The sequence below is a fragment of the Phalacrocorax carbo genome, chromosome 9, assembly GCF_963921805.1.
Source record: "Phalacrocorax carbo chromosome 9, bPhaCar2.1, whole genome shotgun sequence".
In the NCBI taxonomy this organism is placed as follows: Eukaryota; Metazoa; Chordata; class Aves; order Suliformes; family Phalacrocoracidae; genus Phalacrocorax; species Phalacrocorax carbo.
Window position 1 is genome coordinate 1152790 of NC_087521.1, and position 18741 is coordinate 1171530.

Genomic DNA, 18741 nt, shown 5'->3' on the forward strand with positions numbered 1-18741 from the left:
GTATTCACCCTTCACAGTAATTTAAAATTCTGTTTCCAATTCATGCTAACCTTTCACTTCCCTAAAAGCATTCACGAAAAATACACACTGGCATTAAAGGGAGAATATGCCTTTCACATCCAACGTGATATACTGGGGCAAGGGATGGGTGAAACTCAAAGCGGGCAGCGCAGGGAGGCACTGCTTCTGCAAGTTCCCATCTTCAACCTAGGGGCCCAAAGTAGCTCAGTAACTTCAGAGTTGCTTTTTCATGACAGGGCACTATGACTCGATCGGGCTATTTTTGAATTAGACCTTGTTAAATGGTGCCTCTTTGGTGGTTTTAGCCAAGAACCGACCATGGAAATACCCTTTTTTGCAGCTATGAAAGGACTTTGTTTTAGAATTGAGGCACGCTAGCCAGAGCAATAAGAATATGGAGCAAGCAGGAAACTTCAGTCTTCAAAGCTGTCACACCAACATGAAATTCACTTAAAAAACCAATTGAGAGAGACAGATGGCCAGATATCTAAGAATGCTGATACTTCTGAGAAGGCAAGGAAGACATGGGTCATTTGTAAAAATAGCAGAAACCCTGTCTGTAACATCAGCGACATTCAATCTTTTTATTTAAAAGGGTCCTCCGAGGCTGCAGCTTTCACGCACATACCCTGCCTTTCACAGGGAGCATGGGAAAATAAGCTCATTGTGTTGGAAGGCCTTGAAAGGGAAAGGAGGATTGTGGCAGGACGGGAGGAGGGGAAAAGCTAGAACCCAGCTTGAAAACGCATGGAGACAAATCAGAAACAAACATGTACCTAACCCCAGCGTGCACACACACACACACACACACACAAGCCCTAAACTCTGACTGAACTCTGAAATTGGAGACTAAGCGGGGTTGGGAGCCACTGCTCACTTTTCTTCTTCTTCTCCTTGTGTTTTGGGTTTTTTGTTTATTTTAGATTTTTTTAAGTTTGTTGTTTTGTTTTCAATTACCTCCTCCTTTGTAAGGAGGAAAAGAAAATCAGCAAAGTTTTGTGCGCGTGTGTGTGTGTGTGTGCGCGCGTCTCCCAGGCAGCTCAGGAAGAGCGAGCTGTCAAAAGCCCAGCCCAGCCTCTGGCTTTCTTGTTCCTGGTGAGGATTTTATAAATATTTGGGAGGTTGCGTGGGGCAGGGGGATTGGGGGGGGCCTCCAGGAGGGAGGCTAGATAACTTTTGGGCCCACACAGCACAGAAGTTTTGAAAGCCTGCTTTTCATTAGCATTGCCTAGCAACCAACTCATCTGCTGCGAATCTCATCACGCCCCAGCAAAGCATCCACGGCATGCTAATCTTTTCATTTAATAGAAAAGCTGCTGTAATCTTTCTTCCTTTTCCTTTCTAAAAGAGCAGACAATAATAATAATAACGATAAAAAAAGAACCCGGCCCTGCTCCTCCCGCTGCCCTGCACCCCCCCCCCCGCATGCTCGTTGATCCAACACTGCCAAGTTCCCATGGATGACCTACATGTGTGTGTTCTGGCTGATAAGTCCCAGCTGCAAAGGCAAGCTTAGGTTGGTTTTTTGCTTTCTGTGTTGTGTGTGCTGGAAAGGGAGGGAGGCGAGGGGGATGATTTTTCTGGCTGGGTGCTGAGAGAGGAAGGAGGCAGGCAGGGCTACAGCCCTCAGAGTCCGAATGGCTTAAACAAAATCTCTGGCTTCAGATACTGTAACCGAAGCCTCCCCAGCAGGCAGGACAGAACTGGTTTGTTCTGGTGTGTGTGCATGCATGCATGTGCATGCTCCTCTGTGCGTGCACAAGTCTGAGCTCTCTCTATATCTGCAGGATAAGAGCGAGTCTTGCTCTGTCGCCGATGAATTCCACGTCCAGCCAGCTGCAAAACAGCCATGTTCTGGAATCTCCCTGGGCTTTGCCCACCCTTTCACTCTGAAAATATCACGTCTAAGGTTAGGGGAAGTGGTTTGGACAAAACAAGACTTGACCCGAGCATCTGCCCAAACGTCTGTCTCCCTGAATTTTTGGCCTTTGATAAAGCTCAGATAATTTCTCTTGCCACCTGCCCATCCTTCAAGCATGTCTGCTCTTTACGGTTCCAAGCGGAAACACTAATCTATCATGAAACAGGCCATGCATGCATGCAGCTTCTGAGCTGGTGAGAAGCAGAAACCTGAAAACCTGCAGAAAAGCACATTTTCAGATATCCAGCCCCATTTTCACAAATACACATCCCAATGAGCAAGGTCTGGGCTACCTTGCCCTTTGCTCTCTCCTCAGCCTCTTTCCCCTCTTTCTAGTCTCCATATTTCTCCTACCTTTTTCATACTTTCAAGTGCTCCTGAGGTTGTCTTCTCCTCCCCACCCAAAAAGAAGTCAACTCCTCTAAAGTGCAATCCTGGGGGCTGTTTCACATTCTGCTTAACACCCTATTCTATCTCCTGCTCCTTGAACCTGTGAACCTTGAACATAATACACGTCCTCACTCCTACTCACATGTGATGATTGGGAGCAGCTCCTTTACAAAGATGTTTCCTTTTCCCCTCTCCAGCATAATGCTGGAAACATTCCCATTAGCGATGTGCTATAAAGATGACTGCAAGGCCACAAGGCCCTACAGCAAAGATTAAGTCACGCTGGACAATGACGTTGTTATCATACCTAAGGAAATGACAACAGGGCCACTGTGTAACAGATCAGGTAGAGATACTATGAATTTGGTAAGAAATTCAGATTAAAACTGGAGCAATATGATGCCCAGGAAGCAGTAAATGCAATGTAACGTTGGAAAGGATACTGAGATTGTGGAAGACGTTTTGATGTCACGCTGCTTTGCATTCTTAAGCAATATCAGGGTGAACAATTAATTTTCAGCCCTACACCTACAAGTCCTAATGGATATCTCCAATAACAAAACTTTTGACAGCCCAGCTGAAAGAATGGCTGTAGGGCCAGGGAAAAGGACTCTGAGGGAAGTTCAACCAATCTCAGCTACAACCTCTGGCAACCCCTTCAAAAGGTGCCCACATGGAGCAGAGTGCCCACAAGCAGATGAAATGAGACCCTTCATGCACCATTTACTGCACTTGACAGGGAAGAATTGCCAGGTTTTGGAAAACATCCACCTCCTCTCTCTTCTCTTCTAAACAACTTCAGTGCTACAAGCTTCAGCACTCTGCACTGCAAACGCTTTCAGTGTCATCAGTCAGGTGAAAACCCCTTTCCCTGTGCACACACTGGGCTTGAAACCATTATGGGCTGGCTCTGCTCCCATAGCTAGCTGGAGACAGAGGTGCTTCAAATACATTCTATGGGAAAGGAAATACAAACCCCACCTTTCACTGGTTTTTAATTAAAAAAACTTTCAAGCCTCATTGGTTCTGAGGAAAACATAGAGTTGGCTCACATTTAAAGTGATAGTGTGGAAATAAAACCAGTATTTTAACAAATTCCCTTCCCTATGTTACTAAGATCTCTAACAAAAGGGCTGTTCAAAAAATAAGACTTTCTGGTCACTGGAGGGCAGGTATTTTGGACTCAGAAGATGACTGAATTAAGCTGTGAATTGCCTCCTCTTGCTAGGAACTTGCACCTATCTTTTCAGAGTCCTGCACTACTTTGAAATCAGTTCTGGGCCACTCCAGGGATAGGCAGCTCTGTTAGGTTGGATAAGAAGTAACAGACAGAAAAGCAATCACACCAGACGGCAGAGAGCAGCGAGTGAGGAACTGAATGCCACTTACCCGCATGGCAGATCATTCGCTGTGAACAACCATCACTTAGCAATAGAAAAGGATATATTCTTGTGAGTGGAAAATAACAGGAATGGAGACAAGATTCCTTGGTTGGGGAGCAAACTGTGATTATAAGTTTTCTGTAGTGTCCCAGTGAACAGAAAATAAATACGTGACAAGTCTCGGTCCTTTGTAGTCCTTGGTGAATTTACATGCAGGTTTCAAATACCCCAGCCTAACTGGCATTCTCATTAGCAGAATGAGAGGAGAAGCCAAAAACTGAATGAACATCCCTCAGAGGATAGGAAAGGACTTAAAGGTTGTAAAACATACTATTTTTCACTTTTGTCAACATTAAGGTAAGGAAACATAACTGCGAGCTCCTCTTGTTAACACTGTATTCAAGTCTCTGGATAGAACTTCCTCACAGCCTCCACAGGAGAAAAAATTCTTAATAAAAGAGCAGCAGCAAATTATCTGTAACGATCCATGCTTGGGAAAGGCTCAGGGCTAAGCAAACAACAGAACCTTATATGCATTGGCCTTTTTTAACAAGTTGTAACAGCTTCCCCATAAGATTTATTCTTGTTTGATAACAGTCATGTTCTACCAGTATTAGTAAAAAGACAGCTCCCAATGAACAGCACATAGAAGACAATCACATTATTGGACACGACTGAGAAATACCAGCTTTTATGGTGTTCTGCAGTTCAAAGAGAGGAAAGTTTGTCACATTGGCAGAATATTAGCTGAGGGAAAGAAAATGTGTGAAGGCAGTTAAATAAGGTTACACAGGTGCTGCTGCTTCAGACTATGGAAAAAAATAAACTATAATACATGTGAAAGAAAATACTTTCTCTAATGTTTGAGTCTTCTTACTGCAGGGATAAAACCACAAGCCTGCTTTAGGAGTGCTGCCCTCCTTTAACCAGCCAAACATCACACTGACATTCTTTAGTGACTTGTGGTTTGGAGAGATGGCCATATGCAAAACTGAGGTCTGCACACTTCTTAGAACTAGAAACTATTTGTGTATGTTCTGGTAAACTTCAAGATGCAATCAAGCCAAAGAAAATTTTACATGCTAATAGATCTCCATCTCATGATAAATGTTATAGTCTCCTAAGACTATTTTATCATTTTGGGCCACTCCTTACCCCTCAACAAATCAAGAGATAGTTTCCACTTTTTAAGGGGAAGATGAGAAGGGTTTAAATGCTGCCAATATCAGAACAGGGCATTTCAGTATAGCCAGATTTTGAAGCAACTGTGATTGCTAGAAATAGGTCAAACTCAAATTATATACACCGGTACTCCAGAAGTTTAAAGGCAATTAGGGAAAGAAACAAATTTAGTTATTACCAAAGCAAAAAGATGCCCTTGCCGTGAACTCATTTGTATTGAAGAAGTACATAATATTTTACCAAAGGGATCTTTAAAATTTACATTGTTATTTAGATAGAATTCTTGCCTTGTAGTTCACCAAAAATCCTCCTTGCTCCGGATAGAACTGCTGAACTGTTTTTTTCAGAGGATTCATAAATGAGACACCCTTAATGTTTCCAGAGAACGGGCCCATCCGTCATCAGACATCAGGATTTGAACTTGTTGCCATACATGGCATTTTTTGCAAAATTTACTGAGTTCCAGCTGTATTAGGAGGAAACTCCTAGAGTCAAAATACCAGGTTTTGGTTTATTTTTGTCAAACACTTATTAATTTAAAATGTCAAATTGCGTTACCACCCAACATTCCATCACAGAAAAATGCTGGCATTTTTAGGGTTCAGATAGCTTTAGATCTAAGATGTATACTTTTAACGGCTTGCACAAGTAGGATCCACACTGCTTTTCCTAAAGGCAAGAGGGCAATGAAGCATCTTGTCAGGCAGTTGCTATGGAACAGTGAAATAGCGAGACTCAAAAACCGCTGTGTACATTTAAGGTCTGGAGATTAGTCCCTTTAAGCTATATCTCCCTACATGGATATCCTTCATATCCCACCCCAATCTGAAGCCTCATCGCAGCTGTCACTCCCACACTCTTCTGCTTCAACAGTCTCCCAGCCCATCACTGTCATTGTCCTACTCCTCACTGCTTTCCATTCTTGTTCCTTCAAGATGCCCAGAGGACTACTGCGGACTGATGGATACAGCTTAACTTCCCATTCTCCAGTACTGCCTTTCAGTGACACAAAAGTTCGTAAGGCTAGAAAAAGGAATTTCAAAAGAAAATGGACTTAACCTTGTGGTGGAGGATGCTTAGAGTATCACTCTGTAAATTTTCATGTGAAAATAAAAATCTTTCCCCCTTTTTTCTCCTAACATCCCATTCATCCATCAACAATGTGCAATCTGTTCTCAGAAATGGAGGCCGTAGATTTTCTTAAAAAAAACAAAACTTGCTCTCAATCACTTGCACGACAACCACTCAACACAAACTTTTTGAAAAACCTTTCCATCAAAACCATCCAGAAACAAGTCCCTTATACTAGCATTTTTGGCTCAAATGTTACGGTAAATTATAGTGAGATGAAACCAGGATTTTATAATGGAAGGTATAAGACAACTGCAACAATCATGATATGACTAGGTTTGCATGTCCATCAGTGATAAGGTGACAGCAATTCCAAATGCCCAGATGACCAAACATGTCCAAAAGAACCTTAAAGTCTTTAACAGATCACTTAGGACACATCGATATACTCAGAAGCTCCCTGCTGCCTGGATAACGGGCAATTCCATGCCTATATCTGCACCGGTCTTAACCTGTGGGCTTCCTTTGGAGTTCGCTGCCTGGGCTTTCATGTGTTTACAACACTTTTGTTGTAAATGCTTTCTGATTTTGCAGGCATAGCGATATGTGCTTCTGTGCTTACAAACACATATATCCACTAACTCCTTATCACTCTCCTTTTTTCAGGGATTACTCAATAGATGGAGAAGACATAGCAAAAACAAACCACGATTGCCCGATCAAAGCTTTCTCATTCTGGTCTGCCTGCATATTAGTTCAGTGTTGCTGACAAATAAAAAGCCCTTAAGAATGCTGAGGTGAGGAGCTCTCAAACTACAGAACACACACATGATGGCTGAGCAGCAGCACAAGCTTCCCCACTCTCTGCCAGTGTGCGGCCTCCGAATCAGGCAGAGGAAGGCTAAGGACAGGAACAGTGTACGGGCTCTGGTCATTCAGTCTGGGACTTCTCTGCCGACACCAACAAAGCTTCCAGTCTTGACTGTGGTCTTTCTCTAGTTAACTGCAAGGAGGGCCACTGACTCTTCAGAAAGACTAGAGATGAGACGCAGGAGTAAAGTTCCAGGTCCCATCCTGGATGTGTTCACTACTGTGCAGTCCTGTATGTCAAGAGGGAACGAGGATCCCTTATGGAGAAGCAATCGAGTAGATGAACAGTTCTCTGCTGGGAGGGGAAAGAAACAGGCTACAGCAAACAGAGCTCTAACCCCTGCTCTTGCTACAGACTTCTGAAAGGCAAATGCCTTCAAACTTAGTTGACTCCTAGTAACTGTTACAAAGTAGGCCCAATCTTACAGAGGAAGATGCCCGCAGACTTGTACTACCCCACTGAAACTGAACACTTCTTGATGTCAAACAGCTTATATAGCAATTAACTTAGGACACTCTTTAAAGAGGTTTTAAGAATGTACACTGCTTCATCTTTATGGAAGGTCCCAGCTGCATGGAGAATTGCATTTATAAGTTAGCTATGAAACACAGGCCGCCAAATTCAGAAACCATCCTGGAAATAGTTTCTGCATGAGCCAGCGCTCCCTTACGTAACGGGAAAGCTTAGAGGAACTGATGAACGATTACCTAAAGATGCAGTTCTATGGCACCTTCAACCAGTCTCGGCTGAGTGGCCTAAAAAAATCCCCCCAGATTGTTTTTCAGCCTGTTTAAGCCAGTTCATGCAACTGCTCAGGTCAGGAAAGTGCTGGTGCCAGTGCAAGAGAAGGAGAGAGGAACACACAGTTGGGAGCACCGCAGACTGAGCAGTTTAAACTGCTATGGAGCTGAACCCTGGGAAAATGCAGAAAGAAACTATTTGATCCTCTTTTCAATCACTACTGAATGTAGCCCATGAGCTCCTACTTGTTCGCTCCTTAATGCGAAAGCACTTTTTCAGATATTTATGAAAGATCTTCCCTGGTTACAACAGAGGCAACTGGATCCTGCCCCACTTACTTCCACTTTAGGCACTGGAAAAAAAAAACAGGCTGCTTTTGGTCAGCAGTGGCAAACAAAGCAAAACCAAATGAAGAGTGAAACTGAAAAGTAGCTGTGCAAAGGTATGCCAGAGTTACAATTATAGACAATACACTTCCCTGAAGAGAAATGGCAAGTGGAGTCTCTTTGGATTTTGAACTGAAACCTGCTCTCTTGAATATTCTTCACTAACTGGGAAATGGAAATTATTTACAGTAGACAAATCTCCTGATGTGTGACAGATTGAATACTGGCACAGTAGTGGACAGAAGTTGATGCTCCCTGTAAATTAAATCAACTCTGAATTCTTTAATAAGATGTAAAGTGTGAATAAGCTGGTTGAAAGGAACCTAGCTTGTGTGAAGTTAGTCAGGCGATGGGCAGATGCTCGCCCTGCAAAGAGCTGGCCCAGTCTGAGATATTGCTGCCCTCCAGCTGCCTCTAACTAACTGCCGCCCTCCCAGTGCTGCTGCCTCCCCAGCAGTCAGCAGAGCCACCGGTGTGAGCGCTCCCTAACACACTTCCAGGCAGGATTTGTCACGTCAGAGCTAATGCGCCTTTACCCTCCACCCTGAAACATATTGGGGAGCGCGCACACAGACCCCATCCACGGCTGAGCGGTGGGAGGTGGCTGACAGGACTGTGCTAAGTAACTGGGCTCAGTGACGCTTTCCAGCTGGGTCCGGAGGAAGGGGGTTGTCCACAGGATTTGACTATGTTCTTGTTTACATAGGAAAATTACACTGCTTTAAGTAACTGTACAGTTTATATCAAATTTACTTAAACTATTGCAAACCCTGGAGTAAGCACTTACTGAAATGTAGTTTAAACAGACAAGGAACATGGGTGTGGCACGAGTTTCAGTAATCTGTTAAACTCATTTAAATTAAAGTGGTGAGATTTCCCTATGTTAACAAATCCTTCGCAATTCCGCCAGGGCAATTTCTCCCATTATGTCTGTACCCACGCAGGAGTAAACATATATGCAGCAGGACTAAATCACTTCAGAATTTGGCTCTGCACTAAGCCCAGACTGTTTTAAATTGTAACCGGTCCCAAGCACCAAATCACAGTATATTCCTTTACTACCATTCCCAGGGCAAACACACTACCTGAAATGTGGGGAATATGAAGCTTTCCATCCTCACGATCCCTGTATCTATTTTCCTCAGGTTTAGGCTTTGTAAGGAAATGTGCAAGAACCTCCGCCTCCCAGCACTTCGAAGGGTAGAGGTCTTGTAAATCTCAATATCCTGCCTGCCCCAAAGAATGGAGCAGAGCTGGCTTTGGGTATGTGGGAGGAGAAAGGAAGCGCTTGTAGGCCTGAATACAACCAGCACATACAGGAGGTCTAATTCTTGTCCTATCAGTCTTGACGCAATGTGTCCTTTTCTTTCAGCTACTTTAGATAAACAGGAAAGGGAAAAAAAAATCAGTGCTGGAAAAAATACATGCCAGTTTGGAAAGAAAATGTTATTGTCAAGTGTTCTAATGGTGATTTCAAACAATAGCGAGTACAGTATGTCATATAAAAAACAGGGCTATTGCTATGATAGCCAATCATACCAAAACTAGAGAAAAAAAGACTTTCAAAAAATCATACTGCAATAAGGATAGCTAGTAATTCAGAGCATTAAGTCTCATGAGTAACAAAGCCTGCAAAGTGGTAATATTCTTACACCCATTTTTCTGACAGGGAAGGTGCTTTACAGATAGTTAAAACGGTTTGCTGTGGTTTGCAAACAATCCTGAGTATACCTAAGCTACTGCCTAGCAAAGCCTTGAATTGCACTACCTTGCTTTAACCATTAAACGATTCCAAGAAGTATTCTTTCATTTACGCCTTCGTACACAAAAACAGGTGAAAACTGGTTACACAGTAGGAATAATCTGTTTTGGCACTCAATACTACCTCCAGAAGCCAAGTCAACTTTCTGGTGTGAATGTTGGAGAGCTAATACCACTGCAAAACGGCTTGTTTTACAGCTGAAGACTACAAAACATACCCTTTCACAATGATTTTTTGTACCTCTGGTGCAGAAATCCCTAAGGAAAATAGACAGACACAGGTTATGACAGCAGACCCTCTCACTTAATAAATTTTGTATTAATAAATTTTACTTATAAATACATTGGACACAGTAAGCCAAACCATGAATGAAGGGCATAGCTTCATACAAATCAGTGCAACTCAGTGATGTTGATGAGAAAATTTGATTTAATCAGTTTAATCTTTTATCTGTGGGATTTTATCATTTGTAGCATGGATACAAGGTGATCTGAAGAGATGCATTCATAGAATCATAGAGTCGTTAAGGTTGGAAAAGACCCTTAAGATCATCGAGTCCAACCTATCACTGCCCAGTCCACCACTAAACCAGATCCTCAAGCACCACGTCTACCCTTCTTTTAAATACCTCCAGGGATGGAGACTCCACCACCTCCCTGGGCAGCCTGTGCCAATGTTTGACAACCCTTTCGGTGAAGAAGACAGATCTCTTTTACACCATGAAGTATTATGTACTGTCACAAATAATTAGCAGAAATATGGAAAATTATTATTTTCTAAACATTTTGCAGATGCTAACTAATTATTCCACACATTTTCACAAAGTAGTTCAATGTTATTAACTGCTAGCTGAAAGTGTTTACCCATGTTATCCACTGTCATGCAACAAGTCCAGGGCTCAATGAACTTTAGAACTAAGGAGCTCCTAGTTCCCACCTACATCTTCCACCCATTAGCCTGTGCTGCTTATCCTCATTCTAAAGGAATAAACTCTGAGTACAAATAGATGATTACTTTTATCTGAGTTACCCACTAAAACCCCCTCTACTTAGTGAACTGTATGGAATGGGCTTCCATTCCAATTCTTAGAGAATGTCTGTTCATACTGCAAAAAACACCCCGATTAAAACTGCCATTAAATGAGTCTCCAGAAGTATTATGGATGGACTGGGCCATACTGACAATACCCTCCTTTGACCCAGTTCTAGCTCCTCTACAGAAGGGACCGTAACACATTATTAAAACAAAGAGTAGAAAGATGCTCTGGGAGACATCCTGGAGGATGCTGAGTTGCTGTTGCAGTGTATGCCCTGGTCAGGTGATGTGGTCCCCGTTCTCCACTCATGCAGTCCCTCCACTCCCAGTGCTGCTGTACCTGCCTCAAGCATGTTCTGCTGCTGCTTGGGGTTGTTTCTTCATCCATCTGTTCAAAAGTCAAGAGTCAGTCAACACTTTCAGTTGTCACTTTCCAGACAGTAGGACTTTTGCTGGACTCCTTGGCTCTCTCCGTAGAGCAGGGGATGACAGTTGAATTTCTTTACTTGCTGCCTTTCGCTGATCTTTTTCTCTTGTACCTCTCTCCCTGCTCCTGCTTTCTTTCCTTTAACCCAGCTGACAGCACTACCTTTCTGGGCTGTGCCCTTTGGCTGCAGGGGTAGCGAACCCTGTTTCCAAGAGGAAGCCTCGTGCCCAAAAATGCAGGTCAAATAAGTTAGCACTTTTGTGAGCTAAGTACTGTCTTTTTAAAACATTTAGAAAGAGAACTTGTTCACCGAAGAACAAAAGACCAGAAAAGTTTATAACTCCTAACAGAAAACATCTGTTTGAACATAAAGCTGGGAATGTTTTCGTATTTTCAATTCAGGCTCAGGAGAGCCAGGAGCAAGAATACCAGCTTGCAGGCTGTTGCTTGGACTTATCTTTCTTTTAATGAAACAGTTTTTGCAAAAGAAGTGTTATTACATCATTAAAGAACCCAACAAAATACTTCCAGAAAACCCTAGCATACTCTTCTGTGAAGCTGAATATTTCCCTCTCACACTCTAGAGTAAAAGGACAGGCTGCAACTCCACACAAAATATTGCTTGCCATTATAAATTAGAGGGAAGAGAAGTGAAGATCTGATTTTATAGTTGTTCTTTATTAATAATTTTAAACTAAAGTTATATATTAAAATATCCACCACTGATTTAAAAAAAAAACAACCACAACAAAGAAAACCAACAACAAACAAACTCACTCCAAACTCCAAACAAACAAAAAACCACCAAAACCCACACCTGTGAATTTTGACCATTATGGGAATTTTTGCTTCTCCTCTCTTGAAAATAACATGACCTATGGCCCATTTTTGAAGTCAGATTTCAATCCTCTCCAGCCAGCTGTCAGGAAACCACAGAAGGTGCTTGAACGAGCACAAGAAATGGCTGGTTCTAGTCTGAAGGGAAAAAAATAGCCGAGGAACAAGGCAGCTACCTGTGGCAGAATGTTATTTTTAATTCAGTCGCTGTCTGCATATTTTCACAACATGTGTACTCTGTTACCCTGTCACTTCCCTCTTTTCCCTAGGTAAATATCTCTGCTTTGGAATAAAAGAAGGCCCAGGGGTGCTACTTGTAAGGACTGCACTCGCCTTGATATGTTGTTTTTGAACTGAACATATACAATGGACACATTTCAAACTTGGACCTTTGCCATCATAGATGTTGCTTTTAGTTTAACCTTCTCAGATGATGGGGGGAGGCTGGAGGTAAGGAAGAGGCTGGGAGTGGGGTCATACACTCTGTCCTTTACCAGATGTGGGATCTCATCGGAGCCAAGCGTGATAACCCCCACAGACCCCTCTAAGCACACAACATGATGGAGAGAGAGGAATGCAGACTGACCCTCTCCAAGTGCCAAGTGTTTAAAAAATCAAATACAAACCCCAGGGAGAAATGGATGACTAGGCCATAACTTTGCCATCAGGGTGCTTAGATTAGAAAAAGGTGGTGTGATTAATACTTTATTTTTTTAAAGAAATAATTTTTTTACAAGTTATTTGTGAGGAAAGGAATCAATTCAAAGGAGACTTACCCCCATCTCCGCGCTGTAAACTGCATGCCCTGTTAAATGCACTGTGCTTCATACATGCAATTTAACCTGCCATTTGCAACCCAAGAGATGGACTGGACTAGGTTAGGCATCTTTTCTGTAGAAGAATTAGACACAGAAGTGGGATCTAGAAAATTCTGCGTTAAACTGGCTCAAATACTAACCCATGCTCAAACAGTAACCCAGTTAAGGACATGGGGTAAGAAAGATACACATTTGCACATCATTCTCATACATTAAATGGCAATGCAGCCTCAGGTAGGTGAAGGACAAAAGTTGGCAATGGGCTCACCCTCTGAAGTTCCATGCCAGCCTACTTCCAAGTGGTACGTGAATTAAGCCTGAACCCCTGAAAGCTGCCATGTGTACTAAGCAACCCGGAGCTAGGAAGAGCAGCTACTGGGGATGAGGGTAGTGCTCAAGCAAAATGAATTTGGGAGCAAAACAAAGTATTGGGCAGTTCCTGAAACGTGCTACAGAGGTCAGGAAGAGTGGAGAATTCTCTGCAGTACACATTACTGAGTCCAGCTCTGCAAAGTATTTTTGAACGTGTATTTTACACGCATGCATTTACTTAAATTGACAATATATCTAACCTCATTTGATCTCAAACCTGGCAACAGATCACCTGAAGAGTCATGCTTAAATATTTGGACTTTACTAACCATATCTTCCTGATGTCTCTGATTATCCTAATCTAATCCCTTCTCCTTCTTCCAAAAATAATACAGCTACTAAGGTCTTACCTTCCCCATTATTACATTGTAATTTTTTTCCTGGAATGTCCCCTTTTTATTCTTTCTTTTCTCCTTGATCTTCCTTACATCTTTTGCTAACACTATACATCTTTTCCCTCCATACTTATTCACTTACTGTGGGGCTATCCTGTCCTCAGCTCTACAGCTCTGAGGACTTTCAAACCACTTGCAGAGCACAGAAAAATTACAAACCTTACAGCTGCACGAATCCCACCCAAAGGACCATTTCTCCCTCAAAATCAGCAAGCAATTTGCCAGCACACAATGGAAAAGATTGGGCAGATGATATTTAATTATCTATTTACATCTTATGGGTGTGCTTACATAACCAAAATATTAGATAGCTGTAACTTTGATAACCACTAAACCTCCCTGAAAACTACGTTGGCACACTGTGATTCTCATGTCACACGTTATACTCCACTTCCCAGCAGTGCACCTCATCTAGTACAGAAGCAGTGACGGAGAGTTGAGGAGAAAGTGCTGTTAAAGAACTGCTATAAATGGGCATATACTGTAGCAACCACTAGCATGTGTCAAGTGTACAGAGATTGAGCCACTCCCTTGGATAGTCCTGAGACATCATCTTTATCATTTGCTTTTGGCAGTGTAGAGGGACTTAGCAGACAAATTCTAAATCTGGTTGTTGCATATCAAAACAGAAGAAAAACCAGAAAACTCCATCATTGTTCAGTTGTTTGAGAAATCAAAGTTTTTCTTGCTGGTCTCTCAGAAAAGATATAGTAATGAAAATAGCCTGTAATTGGGAACCTGTCAAGCTCTAGAGCGTTTGACAGCCCAGAATCCTGGAAGTCTAAAATTGTTCCACAATGGACCATATTTTCCAGAGACTGTGGATTTATTTATACACACAGATCTCTCTGTGAAAACTCCAAGAGAGGCTAGGAATACAATAAACTTAAATTTCTGTAGCTCCTTCACTAACCAACTGAACTAACTGCATTATTTAAGCTGGTGTCAGGTTTTTAGCTGCTACTAAGACGCAAACGGCTCTAGAGTAAAACACAGCAGTGCTTTGCAGGAGCCAAACAGTGCTATGCAGCGGCAAAAACCATATAAAGAAATATAATATTATTACAGGAGGGGAATTCAGGTCCCATGTAAGGTAAATGAATTTCAGATACATTTTGGCACAGAAGGGTTAACAAGGTTTTCACCTATAGTATATGTGCTATGTTCCCAGTGCTGCAGGAGCCAGCTCTGTGCTGTGACAAATGGCTTCTTTTCTCGATCTAGTGCAGGAGAAGTCCTCTGTCCCACTGGGTACTCTCAGGGAAAGAAAAGAGTTACTATGGAAAGGCACAGAAAGCCGCCTGAAGCTTGGGCAGTTAAGTCAGTACCGCTGGCAGAGCTGGCACCCTCCGGCGCGCGCTGGACAGCTTATCAGGGGAAGTGACAGCAGACCAAGGCTCCATTTCAGATGCTGCTGCCTCTCAGCCTGGAAGCCTGGTAGCAGTCCTCACCAGGCTAACTCTGCAGTGGAAGAGGATATGTAAGAAATAAAAAGGTGTACGGCCTGCCAAATCATAAAACCTTGTAACATGATACTAGCAATGGTATGTGTGCAAGAAAACAGAGCAACACCAGAGACAGCTAAAAAAAGGTGTTGCCATGACCTGATAACTTCAAAAAAATGATACGGGCCCTGCTGCTGCATGCCCCATGAAGAAAAAGCAGACTCACTCACAACTCTTCACTACCTCCTTTCTCTCTTTTACAATGTCTTGGTTTCGACTTGAATAACCTCATCCTGTGAAGCAGCAGAACTCCAGAGCCATGAATGTCTGAAATTCACTGCTGCTTACCAGGGGGCCAAGATTTCAAGACATAAAAGGTAAAATAATTCCCAGTAGGTCTCCTACAAATATATTAATGTGTCTGTACTGAGCGGTATTTTCACACCGTTCACACCGTTCCCTTCCTCTCTCCTTTGACTAGGAGGAAAAAGAAAGTACCTATGAATACTGATGTGCAGGGAACCCTCATAAATTCACTTCCCGTCAGTCCAACAAATGAGCCCCCCCTGGGAAGCCGTGAGAGAGCGCTTTCTCACAACAGCCTGATTATCAAAACTCAGTTCTCTCATGAAATCCTCTAACCTTGCAGGGACAAGTATCGCAATCATATGAAAGTATCATAATAGGTTGAGCACTGTAAATTACTTTTGTAACTTGGGACGTGTGGGGCACATTGCCGTTAGGTTGGTTCCCAGTGATGCTGTTTGCATCTCTGTATCACTTGAGAATTACCCCGAGCCTGAAAGATTCATGTGCTGTACAAATTCAATTTCAGAATAGAAATGTGATTCTCTAGACATCAGATTTCAGGCACTCACTGCATTCATCATAATTTTAGCAAGCTGGCTTTATCACTGCCCGATTCGCATCAGAAATATAATGCATGTTACCTGTTACAGTCCTACTGAGTATTTCCAAAATTTTCTAGAAATAAGCTGCTCATTGATTTTTTTTTTTCTTCAGGGATTGCCATAAGCCTACAGTACTTCAGTACTGATGGCAATTCTGTCAAATTCCATGTTTATCTTTCACAGTTCTCTATCTTGGACCTTTTCCATTTTTCCAGTTTTCAGATCCATCCACACTTTGCAGCTATCTGTGTGCGAAGGCATCCTACATAATAATCTGAGGAGGTACCTCCTGCTCATGTTTTATTTCTTTACAGACTCCCTAGAGTTTCTTGGGGCAGCACTTTTGCATGTCAGTACACAAAGCTAACCTCTCTTTATCCCACTCCTAGCCCTAAAAAAGAAACTGCCCTTAAAACCATGTTTCATTTCAGCTGTATCTGTAAAACCCCAAACTCTGTGAAACTAGAATGAACTAGTGTAAATCAAACAGTACTCTTACCACTTAGATCCGCCCTGCAACCCTTTCCAATCAGGGAATCTAAAATTACCATATTTACAGCATCTGCAGCAGAGCCAAGTACAAAACAAGATGAATAGTTGTGACGCACAAGGCAGAGTGTGGAAGTATGCAGCTGGGCCTGCAAACAATATAGGCACTCGGCACTGAAGTCTATCTAATGCTTTTCACAGACCAGAGTGACTAAAAGGGGAAGGCAGGGGGAGGGAGGAGAAGAGAAATTCCAGGAAGATGAGTGAAAACACAGCAGAAATCCCAGGCTGCTTCACTAATGGGTAATTGAAATGACTCACAAAAGGTCTAGTAGGGAATTCAATTAATTAGGGACGTGACTGCACCGAGGGGAGGAGGAAAAGAAAAGAATGCTGGTGATACAAGAAAATTACTCCTCTCCATTCACTTAAAAAAGGGACTGGAAGAAAACCCCAGGGGAAGAAAAAGCCAAGTTTTTCAAGGCAAGGCCTCTACCCCTTGTTATGCACACAAAAAGGCCACAGTTGAACCACCCTGGCTTCGTGGGAGGAGAAAAGGACAAATAAGCACATCCGTATCACCTCCCCTCCTTCTCCTAGATTTCTAATGAAAAGGAAGGAAGAGAATAAGATTTGATATATTAACTACATCACCATTAAGACAACTGGTAACAAGAAACTACGAGGACAAGACAGAGGAATGATGCAGGACGGATTAATACAATGCTGCGAATAGCATCCCCCTCTTCAAAACACCACTGCTTAATCCATGTGACAATGAGGGGAGTGAGATAGAAAGCAGTAGGAAGATTAATAAATGAAAAAAATATGGGGACAGATGAAGGAAAAATGTAATGCAAGAAAGGGAGAGCAGCAGGAATGGGGACATGCAGGAGGACTGGAATTGTCAAGAGCAGGGAGAAAAAAATGGAAAAGCAGTGGATGGAGAGAAGGTGAAGGGAAATGGGGAAGGCCGTGGATGAAAGGGGAGGGGGAAATCCTGAAGAGGAGGAGAGCAGATGTGGGAAGGGTCAGGGAAAGAATGAAAAGTTTCACAATCAGTCAGCAGTTAGGACTTGCTGTGATGGGTACACGGGAACAGTGGTGTTGATTCAGCAGCTGCCTATTGACAAATACTGCTTCTGACCAGGCCTCAGAGGCCAATTTACACTAGCACTAGTTTAGAAATCTCCAAGAATGCACGACCTAAACTTGCAAGCGCACAGCTGGTCATTCCTGGTAGTGGAACAGCAGGGAGAGATGCAATGACCAGGGGCAAGTGCTCACTCATGGGATGGAAAGTGGGATGTGCAACCTTCCAGGATAAAGTTACTAGCTCTTGTTAATTCTGACTCGGAGCTGTTATTGCCAGGCTGGCTGTTCAATTGCTTTACACAAAAAAACCACCAACCTCATGGCCATCGTTTACCTTAGTGAATCATGAAGAGATCAAACAAAAAGTATTCCTTAGGCCCTATTGGGTTCAGCACTGAATGCCCTCTGAAGGCTTAGATACACTCTCACGCTGAAGGATCAAGAAGATACTATCACTGTGAAAGGTTGGCAAAGTTTGCAATATGCTGCATGTTTGGGCAATTGGCTGAGTATTTCTGTTCCCAGGGCTGTCAGTCTGACATCTTAGCAAGAAAACATATAAATCAAACTGTATTCCTCTGCCAGTGAGCTGACCATTAATGTCAGCTCCACTGTCAAATGACTTTCAGAAGAGCAAAAGATTTTTTATAAGCTTTATATTTACCATAACAGAACCACGAAGATATGACACTGTCCAAGAAAACAATTCGCAGGTAGTTGAGGCATGCTGGACCAGACAGAAAAATACAGTATTTAGGTAACAAGAACTAGTATGATACAAATATCTTTATACTGGTGTAAATACACTAGTGTCTAAACACAGAGATTGCACTACTGTAAGTACATCTGGGCTTTCACAATATTTTAAGTTAGATTCACTCAAAAATGAGTATACAGAAATCCCCAGCTGATTCTGAATTGACCTTCCAACATGACTCTAATGAGTGCTGTGCCGCTGCAGGAATCATCTTTCAAAAGAGGTATAAAGTTGAGATCCAAATTCCTATGGTCTACTTTAAGAAAATAGCCCCTAGAAATTTTGCAAAGACATTATTGTTGGTGCTGTGGACAAATGTAAATGTATCCTAGTTTCAGTCAGCTGGGCTGGTAGTTTCTATGGAAAAGGACTACAAACCATGGGCATTCAGTGCCTAGGTGCCTATGCAACAATGCGATTCTCATACAAGAAT

The 18741-nt window shown here is 42.5% G+C and overlaps 1 protein-coding gene across 7 annotated transcripts in view; it reads right to left on the minus strand.

Moving 5' to 3' along the window:
• The window catches only part of RAD51B (RAD51 paralog B), a 479852-nt gene that overhangs the window by 91329 nt on the left and 369782 nt on the right, over positions 1-18741 (minus strand). Inside the window, exon 11 of one of the 7 annotated variants that reach the window (XM_064460057.1) lies at positions 12803-12917. The exons of the other annotated variants lie outside the window; for them this stretch is intronic. Within the exon in view, the coding sequence (XP_064316127.1) occupies positions 12835-12917 (83 nt within the window). The 3' untranslated portion in view covers positions 12803-12834. The remainder of the gene's footprint in view (positions 1-12802; positions 12918-18741) is intronic. 7 annotated transcript variants of the gene reach the window in all.